The sequence below is a fragment of the Branchiostoma floridae genome, chromosome 10, assembly GCF_000003815.2.
Source record: "Branchiostoma floridae strain S238N-H82 chromosome 10, Bfl_VNyyK, whole genome shotgun sequence".
Taxonomy (NCBI): Eukaryota; Metazoa; Chordata; class Leptocardii; order Amphioxiformes; family Branchiostomatidae; genus Branchiostoma; species Branchiostoma floridae.
In genome coordinates, this window is record NC_049988.1 from 11,391,732 (window position 1) to 11,410,354 (window position 18,623).

The 18,623-nt window shown below is 42.7% G+C and overlaps 6 protein-coding genes across 6 annotated transcripts in view; 1 reads left to right on the forward strand and 5 right to left on the reverse strand.

Annotated features, from left to right (window-relative positions):
* Positions 1-18,623, reverse strand: part of LOC118424537 (trichohyalin-like) — a 565,429-nt gene that overhangs the window by 505,137 nt on the left and 41,669 nt on the right. The gene's annotated exons all lie outside the window — the stretch shown is intronic.
* On the reverse strand, positions 103-2,423 carry LOC118424551 (zinc finger protein 501-like). The gene has a single exon (XM_035833168.1). The coding sequence runs from the start codon at positions 2,351-2,353 to the stop codon at positions 830-832; it is 1,524 nt and encodes a 507-aa protein (XP_035689061.1). The 5' UTR covers positions 2,354-2,423; the 3' UTR covers positions 103-829.
* Positions 2,406-3,949, reverse strand: LOC118424367 (gastrula zinc finger protein XlCGF57.1-like). The gene is made up of 4 exons (XM_035832915.1): positions 3,461-3,949; positions 3,209-3,391; positions 2,475-3,058; positions 2,406-2,421 (listed from the first exon to the last, which is right to left on the reverse strand). The coding sequence occupies exons 1-4, from the start codon at positions 3,947-3,949 to the stop codon at positions 2,406-2,408; spliced, it is 1,272 nt and encodes a 423-aa protein (XP_035688808.1).
* On the reverse strand, positions 5,802-9,004 carry LOC118424542 (zinc finger protein 431-like). The gene is made up of 2 exons (XM_035833150.1): positions 8,926-9,004; positions 5,802-8,461 (listed from the first exon to the last, which is right to left on the reverse strand). Exon 2 carries the CDS (start codon positions 8,457-8,459, stop codon positions 6,351-6,353), a length of 2,109 nt encoding a protein of 702 aa, XP_035689043.1. The 5' UTR covers positions 8,460-8,461; positions 8,926-9,004; the 3' UTR covers positions 5,802-6,350.
* LOC118424368 (zinc finger protein 260-like) lies at positions 9,823-12,539 on the reverse strand. Its single transcript, XM_035832916.1, has 3 exons — positions 11,156-12,539; positions 10,736-10,936; positions 9,823-9,848 (listed from the first exon to the last, which is right to left on the reverse strand). Exons 1-3 carry the CDS (start codon positions 12,537-12,539, stop codon positions 9,823-9,825), a joined length of 1,611 nt encoding a protein of 536 aa, XP_035688809.1.
* LOC118424371 (kelch repeat and BTB domain-containing protein 8-like) lies at positions 15,542-18,605 on the forward strand. The gene is made up of 4 exons (XM_035832920.1): positions 15,542-15,787; positions 16,364-16,503; positions 16,831-17,040; positions 17,246-18,605. The coding sequence occupies exons 1-4, from the start codon at positions 15,542-15,544 to the stop codon at positions 18,114-18,116; spliced, it is 1,467 nt and encodes a 488-aa protein (XP_035688813.1). The 3' UTR covers positions 18,117-18,605.

Genomic DNA, 18,623 nt, shown 5'->3' on the forward strand with positions numbered 1-18,623 from the left:
CGCCCTCGTTGGTCTTAATCTTCTGCCATTATCCATTAACCATTATGGTTTGGATAATGGTCCTACTCGGCCGGCTGACTCCCCTAGCGTACTATTGACTCTATTTGACCAATTTCTACAATTAGACCACCGATCCACGTAGCCTGGTAGAGGCTAATAGTAAGGTTCTATAGGCGGTTCCAACGTTTCGTTTTCTATCAGACACCATCATCAGGGTAGAATCTTGTTGTGCAGTTCTGTTTCCGTGTCCAGCAGAAAAGTCACATTACATGTAGTAGGGTTTGACACCGGTAAGTTTTCTTTGGTGTACAGTTAAGTGGGACTTCTTTACTGCCCTGTATCCGAACACATCACACAGATATGGTTTGTTACCTTGTGTGTTGTGCCATATGCTGGTTCGCATACTTTCCGTGCAGCAGAATAGTCGCATAGAACACATTTCTTCTAAGGTTTCTCACAGGTATGTTTTCTTTGGTGTACAGTTAAGTGTGGTTTCTTAACTGCCAGCAAGCGCACTTCCCGCACACATAAGGGTCCGTTACATCAAGGAGCTTTCACATGTGTGCTGGTCTAGAGACTCTTGCCGAGTAGCAGAATAGTCGCACATGTCACATTTCTAAGATTCCTCGCCGGTATGTTTCCTTAAATGTACAGTTAAGTGAGGCTTCTTAACTGTTCTGTAACCGCACTTCTCAAGGGTTTCTTGCCTGTGTACGTCGTCATGTGTTGGTCTAGATAGCTTTTCTGTCCAGCAGAATAGTCGCATTTGTCACATTTGTCGAGTTTCTCACCGGTGTGTTTTCTTTGGTGTAGAGTTAATTGTGACTTCTTAACAATTCTTGCCGGTATGCTTTCTTAGATGTACAGTTAAGTTATATTTCTTAACTGTTCGGTAACCACACTCCTCACACATATACGGCTTGTCGCCAGTGTGCTTCGTCGCGTGCTGGTTTAACTGTTTTTTCCCTACAGTAGAATAATCGCATAGGTCACATTTGTAGGGTTTGTCACCGGTATGTCTTTTTAAGTGTACAAGTAGGTCAGAGTTGTAAGCTGTCGTATACCCGCACTGCTCACACAAGTAAGGTTTGTTACCCGTATGCTTTGCCATGTGCTCGTCTAAATGTGCTTTCCGTGCTGTGGAATAGTCGCACTGGTCGCACTTGTAGGGCTTTTCGCCTGTATGCGTCCTCATGTGGCTTGAGAGGTCAGACATTTTAGCAGCCATGAATCCACATTTCTCACACATGTAGGGTTTCTCACCGGTGTGTTTTCTCATATGTCTGACTAGGTTAGATTTTGCAGCCGCCCTGAACTCGCACTGTCCGCACTTGTAGGGTTTCTCGCCAGTGTGTTTAGCCATGTGTTGGTCTAAATTCTTTTTCCACGCAGCAACATAGTCGCACTGGTCACATTTATAGGGTTTCTCACCTGCATGATTTCTCAAATGCTTGGTAAGGTTACCTTTAGTAGCTGTCCTGAACTCGCACTGTCCGCACTTGTAGGGTTTCTCGCCAGTGTGTTTAGCCATGTGTTGGTCTAAATTTTTTTTCCACGATGCAGAATATTCGCACAGGTCACATTTATAGGGTTTCTCACTTGTGTGTTTTCTCAGATGTCTTGTTAGTTCAAATTTAGCAGCAGTTCGGAACTCGCACTCTCCACATTTGTAGGGTTTCTCGCCAGTGTGGTGTGACATGTGTAGGACTAAACTCTTTTTCCACGCAGAAGAAAAGTCGCACTGGTCACATTTATAGGATTTCCCAGCTGTATGTGTTTTCATATGCATCGATAGATCAGACCTATCTACTGCCGTGTACCCGCTATCTCCACACAGAGAGGTTTTCTCACCACCATGTTTTAACATGTGTGTCCTTAGATTACTTTTCTTTGCAGAGGAATAGTCACACTGGTCACATTTGTGAGGTTTCTCACCTGTATGTTTTGTCATATGTCTGGTTAGTTCATATTTAGTAGCAGTTCTGTACTCGCACTCACCACATTTGTAGGGTTTCTCGCCAGTGTGTCGCACCATGTGTAGGACTAAACTCTTTTTCCACGCAGAAGAAAAGTCGCACTGGTCACATTTAAAGGATGTCCCGGCTGTATGTCTTTTCATATGCATCGACAGATCAGACCTATCAAATGCCTTGTACCCTTGTTTCTCACCACCATGTTTCAACATGTGTGTCCTTAGATTACTTTTCTTTGCAGAGGAATAGTCACACTGGTCACATTTGTGAGGTTTCTCACCTGTATGCTTTGTCATATGTCTGGTAAGTTCATATTTAGCAGCAGTTGTGAACCCGCACTCTCCACATTTGTACGGTTTCTCGCCATTGTGTCGCACCATGTGTAGGACTAAACTCTTTTTCCACGCAGAAGAAAAGTCGCACTGGTCACATTTATAGGATTTCCCAGCTGTATGTGTTTTCATGTGCATCGACAGATCAGACCTATCAAATGCATTGTACCCTTGTTTCTCACCACCATGTTTTAACATGTGTGTCCTTAGATTACTTTTCTTTGCAGAGGAATAGTCACACTGGTCACATTTGTGAGGTTTCTCACCTGTATGCTTTGTCATGTGTCTGGTTAGTTCATATTTAGCAGCAGTTGTGAACCCGCATTCTTCACACTTGTAGGGTTTATCACCGGTGTGGTGTGACATGTGTAGGATTAAACTCTTTTTCCACGCAGAAGAAAAGTCGCACTGGTCGCATTTGTAGGGCTTCTCAGCCGCATGTCTTTTCATATGCATTGCTAGGTGAGACCTATCAGTTGTTCTGTACCCGCACTCTTCACATATGCAGAGATTCTCATCACCATGTTTCAACATGTGTGCCCTTAGATGATCCTTCTGTGCAGAGGAATAGTCACACTGGTCACATTTGTGAAGTTTCTCACCCGTATCATGTGTATGTTTCTTCATATGTCTGGTTAGCTCATATTTAGCAGCAGTTCTGTACCCGCACTCTCCACACTTGTAGGGTTTCTCGCCGGTGTGATGTGACATGTGTAGGACTAAACTCTTTTTCCACGCAGAAGAATAGTCGCACTGGTCGCATTTGTAGGGTTTCTCACCTGTATGTTTCTTCATATGCTTAGATAGGTCAGACCTATCACCCGCCGAGTACCCGCACTCTCCACAAAGAAAGGGTGTCTCTCCATGTTTAAATATGTGTTTCTTTAGATTGTCCTTACTTGCGGAGGAATAGTCACACTTGTCACATTTGTGAGGTCTCTTACCTGTATGTTTTCTCATATGTCTGACTAGGTCGTGTTTAGCGGCAGTTCTGAACTCGCACTCTCCACACTTGTAGGGTTTCTTACCAGTGTGGTGTGACATATGTAGGACTAAACTCTTTTTCCACGCAGACGAATAGTCGCACTGATCACATTTGTAGGGTTTCTCACCTGTATGTTTCTTCATATGCTGGGACAGGTCAGACCTACTTACCGTCCTGTGCCCACACTCCCCGCACATGTAGGGTTTTGTGCGTTTAGCCTTCCGTTTCTTTAAACTTGTTCTGGATTGTGAAGAAAAGTCGCATTCGTCACTACTGTACGACTTCTCCGTCGTCTTGTGTAAAGAACCCTTATTTGTAGTGGATGAACCAGCGGTATCTGCTGCATCATGGACCTCCATCCGCCTAGCTTGGACACCAGCCATATAAGTGTCACTCTGCACCCTAACGACTGCTGCATTGCCAACTGAGGCTACCATCTGGCCTGTATGGTGCTGTACATGTGCCTGTGGTGTGGCTCCTCTCTTCTCAGACTGGTTGGAAGTCGCACCGTGCGTTTCCTCCCACAGAATTGCCTGTTCCTCGCCCTGCTGCCTTTCCGTGTTTTCTCCATCGTTCCCAGGATGCCCTGCACCATGGTTTGGTCCTTCCATTTCTTCATCGTTCCCAGGATGCCCTGCACCACTGCTTGGTTCTTCCATTTCTGAAAGTAAAATATGAAAGCGACATTTCTAATAATTTCAACCATACTTTCGTCCGTGTTAAGTAACTATCACCGTGTATAATCAGGCATTATGGCATTGACCCCAGGTTTTCGATTTCATAAGTAACTGCCCTGTTGAAAACAATTTGTGAATAGAAAGTTAGGATAAAGCTGGTTAAACAGTTAAAGACAAAGGTGGGCGAACTGGAGCGGGGTGAAAACAGCTTGAAGCTACAACCAAGGCAATCCTCGGGCTACCATCATGTATGGCTCTAAGATAACAGTGAAAGCAACATGTTGTGATAAAAAAAAGAAAACACCTCATTGTAATATTTTAATCATCAATTCAATGAATAAATCAGTAATCAAAGTCAATATTTAAGTGATATGTAATGCTATGACTTGCATTGTAAGCAGACCACAGGAAGAGTAGTGTACAACACTTATGGAGACCCAAATAAAAAACACAATACTAGCCTGCTGCCCTTATACATACACACACACACACATACATACAAAGAGCTGCAAATACATGCACACACACACACACACAAAAGCACACTGTGAGGCATAGAGAGGTACACATACACGCACGCGGTCTCTCTCTCTCTCTCACAGAGTTGCACATGTACGCACGCACAAACATATTCTCTATCTCACTCACTCATATGTATACACAAAGCTGCCAAACATATACACACACGGACATAGAATGATAGATGACTTACCGTGCCTTACAATATACCAAGGACTGAATGAGGTTTTATCAAACCTCTTTGAATATACCAAGACTTTTTCCTAACCATATAAAAAATAAGGATATCTCATAATAGACAAGTCGAAAAGCCCCCCTCCCCCTTACATGCCGAACACTAGCAATAATTTCTTCCAGTAAACAAATCTTTGTTCTCTTACTACTCAAGAATTAGCAAATCTGGGGTAAGAAAAATGTTGATAAATGGCTTACCTGCCGGTTTATGGTTCTGCTAACTTGCGGAGATGTTGTTTTGTCGTAAAAAATAGCGATGGACTGCAAAGGAAAGATGATCTGCCAAACCAAAATGGCGGAGGAGAAACTGACCCCGCTGGTCTTGTGAGGTCGAAGGTTAAAGTTCTTATTGTATGCTAGTACCTGATTACCCACCGCCGGTATTACCTATACAGCACTAACTTGTAATGACAATTAATTTGTAAGCATGTACGAAAGTCATACAAGATTAAACCAGTATAACTTACTAGTATTACTCCCCTAAAAGGATGCTTTTTATTGTATATACATTATTTTCACTAATTGGCACCTTTTCTTCTTGTTTTTGTTTTGTTACACCTTTGGAGGAAATTCGTGCGAAAATTGCCTTACATACTGATTAAGAAACCTTACTTTCCGTACTCATACATGAATATTCGGAAGTCACGTGTATGATTCGTTGATAAAAGAATTCGTTGATTAAAGAATGGATATATTTTCTGCAGTTAATCGTTGACCTTGCAAAAGTAACTGTACTTGTTGTCGTGCCAATAAAGGTGTCCATTGATCTACTGATTTCTATAACCAAATAAATTCACATTTACATTGTAAACTATCCTTATATTGTGCACATAAAAAGCATTCATCGATATCACGAACATTTCAAACAGCTTTGTTTTATTTTTCAATATCATGTCGTCATAATGCACTTCTGATAATCTATGATAAAAACATAACCTATCAATGTTATAAATGATGTAATAAAACTTAATAACGCATACGTTAATGACGCAGTGTTATACGTGATGTGTAGTCTACACATAACAGAGAAATAACCAAACCAATCCAACTTGAAATGTTTTGAACGTCAAACTCAGAGTGCTTTATGTGCGATTAAGAAGGACCTAACAACCGTTCTGCAGTGCCAAAACAACGCGCTCGGATGTCTGCCATATTGTAAAATCATGGCCTAACCAACACTATATACAATAGATGGGACTTGTGAGTGGATAAGGCCATTTACATCGAACTGTCCAGTTGAACAGAGACGGGGGGTGACATAGGTTACAGGCGACTGGTTGCTGTCTCGTAAGGTTAGGGTAGATCTGACGGCAGTTCTGTACCCACAATCCCCCCAGGAATTAACTAACCTTGTCTTTCTATTTTCTTTTACAGTTTTAGACTGTTGGCGTATGCAGCTGAATAGTCACATGTATGGGGTTACTCGCTGGTATGTTTTCTTTGGTGTACAGTTAAATGAGACAACTTAAATGCCTTGTTACCTGTTGGGTCACATACTCTTTCTGTGCAACAGAATAGTAGCATAGGCCACATTTCTAAGGTTTCTCACCGGTATGTTTCCTTAAATGTGCAGTTAAGTGAGACTTGTTCATTGTTCCATAACCACACTCCGCAAATACAAAAAGGGTTTCTAGCCTGTGTGCGTTGCCATGTGAGCAGCTAAACTTCGTTTCCGTGCAGCAGAATAGTTGCATATGTCACATTTGTAGGGCTTCTCCCCGGTGTGTTTTCTTAGGTGTGCAGTTAGTTGAGACTTGCTAACTGTTCCGTAACCGCACTCCTCACACATGTAGGGTTTCTCACCTGTGTGCGTCGTCATGTGTTCGTCGACATGACTTTTTCGTGCAGCAGAATAGTCGCACTGGCCACATTTGTAGGGTTTCTCACCGGTGTGTTTTCTTTGGTGTACAGTGAAGTCAGATTTCTTAACTGTCCTGAACCCGCACACCTCGCACATGAAGCGTTTGTCACCTGTGTGCTTTTCGCCGGTAATGCGTGCTGTATGTTTCTTCATGTGGCTTGATAGGTCAGTCCTGCAACCAGTCATGTATCCACATTTCTCACACATGTATTTACAGGGTTTCTCACTCGTATGTTGAGACATGTGTAAGACTAAACTCGCTTTCCATGCAGTCGAATAGTCGCACTGATCACAATTGTAGTGCTTCTCACCATGATGTCTAAACATGTGTTTCTTTAGATCACCCTTCCGAGCAGAGGAATAGTCACACTGATCACATTTATAGGGTTTCTCACCTGTATGTTTTCTCATATGCATGGCAAGGTTAGCTTTAGTAGCTGTCCTGTGCTCGCACTGATCACATTTGTGAGGTTTCTCACCTGTGTGGGTTCTCAAATGCTTGGTGAGGTTATTTTTCACCGCCGTCTTGTACTCGCACTCTCCACACTTGTAGGATTTGTTTCCAGCGTGTACTAACCTGTGCCGGGCTAAACTCTCTCTCCACGCAGAGGAAAAGTCGCACTGGTCGCATTCATAGGATTTCCTATCTGTATGTCTTTTCATATGCATGGATAGATTAGAACTATAAATTGTCTTGAACCCGCACTCTTCACACAAAAAGGGTGTTTCACCACCATGTTTCAACATGTGTCTCTTTAGATGTCCCTTCTGTGCAAAGGCACAGTCGCACTGATCACATTTGTGTGGCTTCTCGCCTGTATGTTTTCTCAAATGCTTGGTGAGGTTATTTTTCACAGCCGTCTTGTACTCGCACTCTCCACACTTGTAGGATTTGTTTCCAGCGTGTACTAACAAGTGTCGGGCTAAACTCTCTCTCCAAGCAGAAGAAAAGTCGCACTGGTCGCATTCATAGGATTTCCCATCTGTATGTCTTTTCATATGCATCGATAGATTAGAACTGTAAATTGTCTTGAACCCGCACTCTTCACACAGAAAGGGTTTCTCACCACCATGTTTCAACATGTGTTTCGTTAGACTATACTTTCTTGCAGAGGCATAATTACACTGGTCACATTTGTGAGGTTTCTCACCTGTATGTTTTCTCATATGTCTGACTAGCTCATATTTAGCAGCCGTCCTGAATTCGCACTCTCCACACATGAAAGGTTTCTCGCCAGTATGTCGTGAAATGTGTAGGGCTAAACTCTCTTTCCACGCAGAAGAAAAGTCGCACTGGTCACATTTGTAGGGATTCTCACCTGTATGTCTTTTCATATGGTTGGACAGGTTAGCCATACTTACCGTCCTGTATCCGCACTCTCCACATTTGAAGGGTTTTGTGTGCTTAGCCTTGTGTTTCTTTAAACTTGCTCTAGATTGCGAAGAAAAGGCGCACTCCTCGCAACTATACGACTTCTCTGTCGTCTTGTGTAAAGAACCCTTATCTACAGGTACATGTGCCTGTGGTGTGGCTCCTCTCTCCTCATGTGCCGCATCGTGCCCCTCTGTCTTCCTAGCCTGGACGCCAGCCATGGCAGAGTCACTCTGCTCCCCAATGACTGCTCCAGTGCCAACTGTTACTAACAAGGCTACCGTCTGGCCTGTATGGGGCTGTACATGTACCTGCGGTGTGGCTCCTCTCTCCTCAGACTGGTTGGAAGCCGTACCTTGGAATTCCTCCCACAGAATTTCCTGTCCCTCGTCCTGCTGCCTTTCTGTGTCTTCTTCATAGTTCCCAGGATGCCATGCACCACAGCTTGGTTCTTCCATTTCTTCCTCGTTCCCAGGATGCCCTGCACCAAAGGTTATATCTTCCATTTCTGTGTGGCAAAAATAAGAAGCAAAATAATCTACAGTGTGGATAAGTACACCTACATTGACGTTTGGGTTAAGCTACCATCACAGCGTACAGTTGGACATCATTTATTGAGAAATTTGTCTCACTCACTGGCAAACATACAGAGCTACCAACACGGTATTCACCAACACACATGGATACACACACAGACACGCGCGCACGTACACACACACACGCATGCAAATAATTTGCCAAGACCCCAAGCCCCCATCATAATGATAAATGCTCAGAAATATTGTTAGCGTGTATCATACCGCATTGTCTATATAATAAACACTTATTGTCTATAGATAAACAAACTCGTGCCCGCATGCCCCCCTCCCCTTACAAATCGAACACTAATTTTTCTCAAAACAAAACTGTTTTCTAGACAACCACTTAGATTCAGCACACCTAGACCTAATTATCAGTTAACCAATGCCTTACCTGAAAGTTTACGGCGTTGCAAAATTACTGAGATGTTGCGAAAATAGCGATGAACTGGAAAACAGTGATGCTCTGACAAACCAAAATGGCGGTGAGAAAAACTAAAACCTTTAGCCCCAGAGGTCAAAGGTCAAAGTTGGCACTGTATACCTGATTACCCCACACCGTACCACAAAACATACGACCAGGGCTACCCAGTGTAACGTATAACTTCACTACAAGGACGATTGTAATTATCAACTTTATTTTGTTTCATTTATATAAGGACACATTTTCATTGTTTTCGTTTGTTTTCATCTCTAAAGCAGAGGTTTGGCTCCGGCTGTTTTTTTAACGTTTTTTTAGTCGTTTTTATCGGGCTTTCTATTTTGTCATTTTTCTTGAAGTACGATAGGTTTTGACACAGCAAGATAGAAAAAAAAATAGAAAGCCCGATAAAAACGACTAAAAAAAACGTTAAAAAACAACCGGAGCCTAACCTCTGCTTGGAGAGTACTCTAAAGGACATTCACATTGTCATTAACTCTGATTATTACAACCGTACTTTAACATAGTTCATGTATGAATTACCCCAAATAACATGGCGACGCAAAAATGCGAAGTTTTTAAAAAAATTTCTTTGATTAAATGATCGTTTGAATCAAATAGATACACATTTATATTGCAACGATATAGTGCATTGGATGAAATTGGTAAATAGCACGAAATTGTTTTTCAGACGACTCCGAAATTTACACAGAGCAAGCAGCTAATTTTATAGTAATAATGACAATAGTCTTTAATATATTTAATATGAACATAAACAATGTTTTGATATGGTGTAACTGAAATTAAGCAAGCATACAGACAATGATGGCGCAATGTTATACGTCATGTATAGTCTTTGAACTTTATCTATTACACCACTAAAATCCTGACGTGAGCTGGCGTATACACAGAACAGCACTGTAGAATATTAAACATTTGGCTATCAAAATCGACCTAGTAATAGAACATACTTCAAAATCAATTAAACGTACTTAGATTACGAAACATCTAGAATTCTTGGTTATGAATCACTTCGGTCGATAATATGTAATCTTTATTGACACATAAAAAATACAGAGACTTGAGCAATGCAAATAAATGCACGTCGATACAAATGGAGCTATAGAAAACAGGAAAATTAATATATCAACATCACTACTTGTCCTAACGTCTAAACATCATATTCACCTATTTCTACACAGCAAGAGTTATCTTCTCTTAAAATACATCTAAATACTAGTATATCTATAAGGTGGATTACAAAAAGTTGGTACCCTTTGTCTTACACTGTCTTAGATAAAGAAGTTGGACCCAGTAAGTTGCACCAACTTAGAGCCAGCCTCTGGACTAGAGCAGACACATCCTATAGTGTTCTTCAGTCTTTGTCCTTTCTGGTTAACTGTATTCTTTTCACTGTATTCCCATGGCGAATGCCGTACCATGTGTTTGTTCAGATTATTTTTTGCTCGGGTAGAATAGCCACATTGGTCACATTTGTAGGGTTTCTCGCCTGTATGTATTCTCTTATGAATGATCAGCGTAGCCCTATGAGCCGTTCTGAACCCACACTCCCCACACATGTAGGGTTTCTCGCCAGTGTGTGTGAGCTTATGGCGCGGTAACTTGTCTTTCTGTGCAGTACAATAGTTGCACTGGTCACACTTATACTTTTTATAGGAGGCTTTCTCTGTTTTCTGTCCTGCATGCCTTCTTATATGTGCATTAAGACCAGATCTGTCGGATGTCCTGAGCCCGCATATCCAACACAAGTGAGGTTTCTCACCGGTGTGTCGTAGCTTGTGTTGGTCCAAGTAACTTTTTCTAGCGGCTGAATAATCACACTGGTCACACTTATAGGGTTTCTCACCTGAATGTTTTCTCATGTGATTTACTAGAGTAGACTTGTTAGCAGTCCTAAATCCGCACTCATCGCAAATGTAGGGTTTGTCTCCGGTGTGTTTAGCCTTATGCAGGTTTAGATCACCTTTCTGTGCAGCAGCATAGTCACACTGGTCACACTTGAAGGGTTTCTCACCCGAATGCTTTCTCATATGTACGGTTAGACTATAGTTGTCAGCCGTCCTGAACCCGCACTCGCCACATACGAATCGTTTTTCACCAGTGTGCTTAGTCCTGTGTCGATCCAAATAGTTTTTCCTTGTAGCAGAATAGTCGCACTGGTCACACTTATAAGGTTTCTCACCTGTGTGTGTTCTGTTGTGTCTGAACAGGTCACTCTTTTTAGCTGCCATGTAGTCACACTTTTCACATGCGAAGCGTTTGTCCTCAGGACGCTTCACGACAGGCCTGTCCGTCTGATCTGCTTCTTCAGGGTGTGTAGAAAGATGTCTGTTCAGATCATATTTTCGTAAAGACGAATAGTCACACTTGCCACATTTGTAGGGTTTCTCACCTGTATGTATTTTCATGTGTGTGGTCAAGTTAGACTTGCAAGCTGCTCTAAATTCGCAATCTCCGCATGTGTAGGGTTTTTCTCCGGTGTGTTTGGCTATGTGGCGGTCGAAGTAATCTTTTCTGGTTGCAGAAAAGTCGCACTGGACACACTTATAAGGTTTCTGCCCTGTATGGGTTTTGGCGTGTCTGACCAGATCTATCTTTGAAGTTGTTCTATAGTCACACTCTATACAGATTAGGCGTTTCTCCACATTACTTTTCACCGCAAGCCTGTCCCTCTGCTCTGTTTCTCTGCTGTGTTTAGACTTATGTCTGTTCAAATCACGTTTTCGTACAGAAGAATAGTCGCACATGTCACATTTGTAGGGTTTCTCACCTGAATGTACTCTCATGTGTTTGGTTAAGTCGGACCTGTGTGCTGCTCTGTAACCACACTCTCCACACATGTAGGGTTTTTCTCCACTGTGTTTGGCTATATGGAGGTCAAAAGAGTCTTTCCTTGCCGCAGAAAAGTTGCACTGGTCACACTTATAGGGTTTCTCACCTGTATGTATTCTCGTGTGTTTGGTTAATGCAGACCTGTGAGCTGTTCTTTGTCCGCACTCTCCACACATGTAGGGTTTTTCTCCAGTGTGTTTGACCAAGTGACTTTTTAAATAGTCTTTCCTTGTTGCAGAATAGTCACACTGGTCACACTTATAGGGTTTGTCCCCTGTATGGGTTATAGCGTGTCTGAATAGGTCGCTCTTTGAAGCTGTCCTGTAGTCAAGCTCTGTACACGGGAAGTTTTTCTCTACACTACCTTTCTCCACAGACCCGTCCGTCTGCTCTGTTCGATCATGTGTGGCGGGAGGATGGTCAGATGTTACTTCCCTCTTCTCCTCACACGGAATGTCCCCTTCCTCATCCTGCTGCCCTACCGTGTCTAATTCCCCACTGATGTTTGTCTCCTCCCCAGGGTGTTCAGCTGGCAGTTCGTCCACAGGAATCTCGCTGCTTCTCTCGTCCCCAGGGTGTTCAGTTGCCAGTTCGCCCATAGAAATCTCGCTGCTTCTCTCGTCCCCAGGGTGTACAGCTGGTAGTTCGTCCACAGGAATCTCGCTGCTTCTCTCGTCCCCAGGGTGCCCAGTTGCCAGTTCGTCCATAGAAATATCGCTGCTTGTCTCGTCCATTTCTGGAACAAAAGTGAATCATCAAAAAATTGAAAGATCCAAAAGACTACCGTACTGTATGTGGCATTGTTTTTATGGTTTAAAGGGAAACCGAGGTCCGGGGTTTGAATCCCGTGACTAGAGCTGAGTACCTAAATACACATTAGGTACAAGTACACAGGTTTAGGTACTGGTCCGGACCTGAACATGTACCTAAACAAGTTTGATCAGTTATCTGTAAGTTATAAATATAGCCAACTGACTTTTATACTAATAGATTGTCATCTTTGACAATATAATTACATATTGGAGCCTCAAAATGAAGTTTCTTTAATTCTTAATTTTTCTTTAATTTTCAACTGCAAGATTATCACAATTGTCATCGATGATTCTGGATTTACCTATCTGTAGTCTTAAAATGGTGTCCATTTAGTGCTTGAGTTAGTTTAGGTACAGGTACACAGATGTTTACGTCAAACCTGTACCTAAACAGTTTTACAGGTACGGTACAGGTACGTGTCTTTCGGTACACAGCCCTATCCTTGACATTCCCCAATACTGTGCCCTTTGAAGAAAATGAGGCATTTAAGATGACTTCGCTCGCTTCTTTCCTGTGACGAAATTGGGCCGTTCCAAAAGTAACTGTGGAGAGGGGGTGGAAGAGGTGAAAAATCAAATTTTGTACCTACCCTAGTTCCAATCCAGAAGTCTCTCAAACCCTCCCTGTTTCCCCAATCCAAAATGCTCCAAACCCTCCCCTCTTTTTTTTAACAGCCCATTGTTAGAACGTTTTGTATCTAGCTTCGATCTGGACGTTAAAAGGAGGCCCGGCGTTTGAAGAGAGTTAAAAGAGCCCACATCACTTGACGAAAAGAGTAGAGGTCCTACCCGGTGTAAGTTGCATGGAAACCAGACAGTAAGACTTTTAGCCAAGGCAGAGAATTTGCTCTGCAGCCAAGGCAGGTCTTCCCGAGGACCCTAGATACTACATTTAAGTTCGCGGGGATTTAATTTCGCGGTAGCGGTAAAAGGGACCTTTTTGCGGTGGATTTAAGTTCGCGGTAACACCATAGACTGCAGTCTAATACCATAATATTAAAATGTTCGCGGTGGTTTTAAGTGGTCACCGCGAAAACCGTGAACATTAATCCAACGCGAACATTTCTGCATTTACTGTCAGTAAGCAATCCGGGGAGGTGCCAAGCAGGGAGAACACTTTTCATTTGCATAACAATGTTCAGTCGCAATTTGTTTTTGTTTATGTCTCAGGGACCTTTACCTTTACCCTTGACATACCACCCACAATTCCTGTGCTGCCCATGCGTACTCGGACCTGTTAACGTGATAATCGGTGACCTGGAGTTTATGCTTTTGTAGTTTTGTAAACATATCGCAATGCCCCCTCCCCCATCCAAACCTACAAATTATTCACAACCACCGTTCGTATCCTTGTAATGATGCTATCTAGCTACCAAAATAACATCGACCAGTGCGCATTGATGACTACGAATGGCCTTACCCGTGTTCTGCTCTTATTTCTGAGTCGACAAGTCGGAAAATCGTCCGGAAAGTAGTCTACCTGCCTTCCAGCCGATGGCGAAATGGCGGAGTATCACCGCCAGCACTTCCGGTGGTGAAAGGTCAAAGCTATCATACCCGATTACTTCTGTAGAACCATAAATGACCGACAACAGCATAGGGCTGACTTATTGGTTTTAGCCTGCTGTGTTTGTGTAATCAACCGTTATTGAAGTGTCATGTATTATACCTTAACCCTAAACAAGCTAAGGTAGCCGTTTGGCAAAAAAAAAATTGTACAAACGTGTATTGACTTTTGTGTAGCATGGGCAACGGTGAATTGATCTTTAATTGGATGTTCTTTCTTACGTGTAAAAGACTGAAGGTCACGTGAAATACCATTACATTCAGTGTTGCGCATCATCCTACGCATGGACATCAAACAGCCAAACTGCCTGTCTGGATGTACCCTGCTCTTTCAACCATCACTCTTAGTTGATCTTAGTTCCTGACCGCCCTGCTTATTAATATTAATGAGCTTACACTTATATTTGCGAGACCTCTTTTGCAAACTGAGCGGCATATTCTCTGATTGACTGACAGCTGTTTTTTTGGGGGGGGGGGGCGTACACAGGAACTAAGAGTGACGGTTGAAAGAGCAGGGTCTGGCTGTCCCTGCGTAGGAGGATGGTGTTGCGAGGGAATAGACCAACTAAAACAAGCGCTAATAATGCTACGAGTCAATCTCTAATTTTGTGTCTGGAGGGGCAAGGTTGAACTGATCTTTATTTTCAGATTCATGCTCTGCTACATTATGTGGATGATAAGTAAAGATGAATCTACCCTTTGACCCTACGGGTAATACGATCAGTTCCCTCCGGAAATACAGCACTATCATCATCATCAACATGGCTGCCGCACACCAAGAACCCCACTCCAGCGCAGTTCGTCCTCGTTCCTACAAAGACAAGAGCTATCTGCACGGGTTTCTTGGAACTGTGGGCGACTTACAGAAGGCTGGGGTACTGCAGGATGTCGTCCTTGAAGTCGAGGGTCGGCGGTTTCCCTGCCATCGGCTTGTTCTGTCCGCGGCCAGCCCCTACTTCAGGGCCATGTTTACAAGTGATATGACGGAAAGTCGTCAGAAGACGGTTGTTTTACAGGTAGGATTGGCGTAACGTGTGGTTAGAATAGATTGAAATAGGGAACTTTCGAAGATGCTACTTATTATAGAAACACGTTAAATATGCAGAGGGAGCTCATTGTTTATCAAAACCAATGTTAGACTTTACTAAAGTCTTCTTCGCGGCTCCCCTCCTTACTCAATCTACTAACCTCTTTGGCAGGTGGAGGTCAAAGGTCAAATTCCAGCACGGTATGAGCATGTTAACTAAATCATTGCCATCAGAAATATACAAGGGAAAAAAAGAGATTATGCAGAATGGGATGAAAATGGGGTCCACATGATATGATCAAAAAATGTTTTGCAGGGTTTGGATGCGGGCATGTTTGGGGAGATCTTGAGTTATGTCTACTCGGGAACCCTCCATGTGTCCCTGGACAAAGTGCAGCCCCTGTACCAGGCAGCCGACCTCCTCCAACTGGACTATGTGAGAGACACCTGCAGCAGATACATGGCCATGAATGTGGAGCGCTCCACCTGTGTGGACCTGTACAAGTTTGCTGATGTCTTCTCTGTGCACGCTGTCCAGAAGCGTTGTCTGCAGTGGATTGCCAGGAACTTTACTGAGGTCAGTTTCATAGTGGGTTAGAAAATCGTCTGAAATAGCAATCATATATTGATATTATATTGCATAGTATTCATGCTACATAATGGATATCAAAGAACTACATATACAGTGGAAGCCAGTTAATTGCACATCGGAATAACGCACACTTCTGTTAACTGCACAGAATCCCAAACCAGTGTGGTCCAGCTAGATAACTTCGCATTATTGCACCAGCCGGATAATTGCACGAAATTCACTGGCAAATAGGCCGTGCAATTAAGCGGCTTCTACTGTATTTGGAAATGAATCTTATGGAATATGCACAATGAATAATATTTGAGGGAGAGTATGACCAACAGAATGAAGGTATTTTGTAAATTGTAATAAAAATCAATTAAGCTGTATTTTAAAGATCTGGACTACAATCAGTTTCTGCCTTGTCTTGTGTCTGTTTAATTGCTGTTTTACACTGGCTATACAGATACATGGTAATTATAACATTTGTATCAATTGATTTGCACACAGTCAAAAAGTAGGATAAAGACACACATTTCTGCAGTACCTTGGGATCTGTACGTGTGCTTTGCATTCCCACAGGTTGCCTCCAGTGAGGAGTTCCCCGGTCTGATGGTGAATCGACTAACTGAGATCATCAGCCACATTGAGCTAGACGTTAAAGAGGAGACAGCAGTGTGGGAGGCTGTGGTGAGATGGGTGCAGCACAGCAGGGAGGACAGGTGGGTGTTGTACAATTATTTCTACAGCTATGTTGGTATTAAAATATGCCATTGTTATTATTGTGTTGTTTTCATGTAAGCTCAGGACTACCTGAAAAGCAGAACTAGCAGTGACCTGAGTTGTATGTTCCTGGTAGAATAAATAAAGTGAAAGTGCACGAATGTTATTAAAGTCTGTCATGTGGCTTCTTCATTGCATGTGTGGCTGCAGAATTTACTTCTATTGGCAAGTAACTTTTGCCAGTTTGTCCATCAGATTTGATGTCCCCAAATTCTCTGCAGTAATTTCAAGTATATCAATGGCCACTTCTAACTTGTATCCTACAGACTTCACCACCTACCCAGCATCCTCCCTCACATCCGGTTCAACCTGCTGACCTCAGACGACATTGCAGCTATCTTGGAACACCCACTGATCAGGGAGGATCCTGGGAGTTCTGAGGTCATCAGGAATGTGGTAAAGAAAGTGAACATCGACCCGAAGCCAAGATTCGGGATGACCACGGAAATGGCTGTGCTGCTTAATCCGACCGAGGGGTTCGTATATACTTCTTTTTATTCGTTCGACTTTGTTGATGTGAGCAATCCTTGCACAATATCATTCAACATTTTGTGGGCCTTTGATCATGAAATTCCGACGATTTGTATTCAGATTCGATAGAAGAGTGCATGCTGTGATGTCAGCCTCACTCATGTTTCCAGTCAAGTTTTTTGACAGTTTGCAATGTTTTGTCCTCTCCAGTTCCAATGAGATCCTCTTCATGAACCCTCGAGAAGACAAGTACATCAGCTGCAGTTACAAGCCAGAGGACCTCCCTAATGTCACAGATATAGCAGTCACAAATGAAAATGATATCTACATCCTCGATACTAAAGAACTGGAGGATGAGAATCAGGTGTGCCTGTTTAAGTACAACCATGCAGAAAACGTGTGGAAACAAGCAAGTGTGTCCTCAATATCTAAGGTAGAGTGCCGCGAGGAACGTTTGCTTGAAGCTGATGGGATCTTGTATTACATTGCTTATGTACCTGTAGATAAACGACCATTGCTGCAGATGAGAAAGTACGATCCGCACACGAACCAGTGGCAAGAGTGTTCACACCTGCAACTTGACGAGACTATAAACAACCATGCAATGTTGTTCTGCGGTCCAAACCTGTATATCCTCACAGCCACGGAAGCGCACTGCTACGACCCAGGCAAGGACATCTGGAGCAGGAAGACCCCCTCGTGGAAGTTTCCTGAATTTGTTACAGCAGTTGCCTTGGGAACTACTGAGATTTTCTGCACAGATTATGACATCTATAACCCTATAGTGTACGACACAGAGTCAGACCGGTGGCAGGAACTGAACGGCTGGCCGAACCCAGGAAACCGTTATATTGATGATATGCCTGGTCTGTTCGTACTGGGGAACCAGCTGCACGCGTTGATAATCTGTAGGGGTGAGGAGACTGAAACCGATCACGAAAGTTTTGTTTATGTGTATGACAGGTCTGCTGATGCCTGGACGGACTTGAATGCCACTCTACCGGGCACGAGATATATGCATGCATGGGACTGGCATTGCACAGTTGCTCACATGCACCTCCCATATCTCGAGGGGAAATAAAAACACATCACTACTTTCCTACGTTAATGAACATGATGAATAGGATATGGACGCATGGAGTACTGGACAGGACAGAACTGAATAATGACATTTTGCTTCAATCTCAGGTTTTGCCGATTGCCCCTAAAATGTTATAGCTTTAGTAGAATATAGTATAATATAGTATAAGTAGAAATTTTGTAGAAACCCTCTCTTTTTTTGTAACATGTATTTATAAGGAACATCACTCTACAAGAGATATAACTGAGCTTAAAGCCTAGCATTAGTAATTATCCGACATCAGTAGGCTAGGTGTCATAGTATTATTTTACATGTGATTCTATTGTATGTTACCTACATTTTTATGTGGAGTCATTAACATTTGTATTTACTTATCACCTTACAAGTGTATTATTTGTTAACTTTTGTTTACGAAGCCATTTCCATATACAATACATATAATTTTGTATCGTTTTTAACTGAACAATAAATATTAACTGAAGGAAAAAAGATTCTCATTTTCTATTG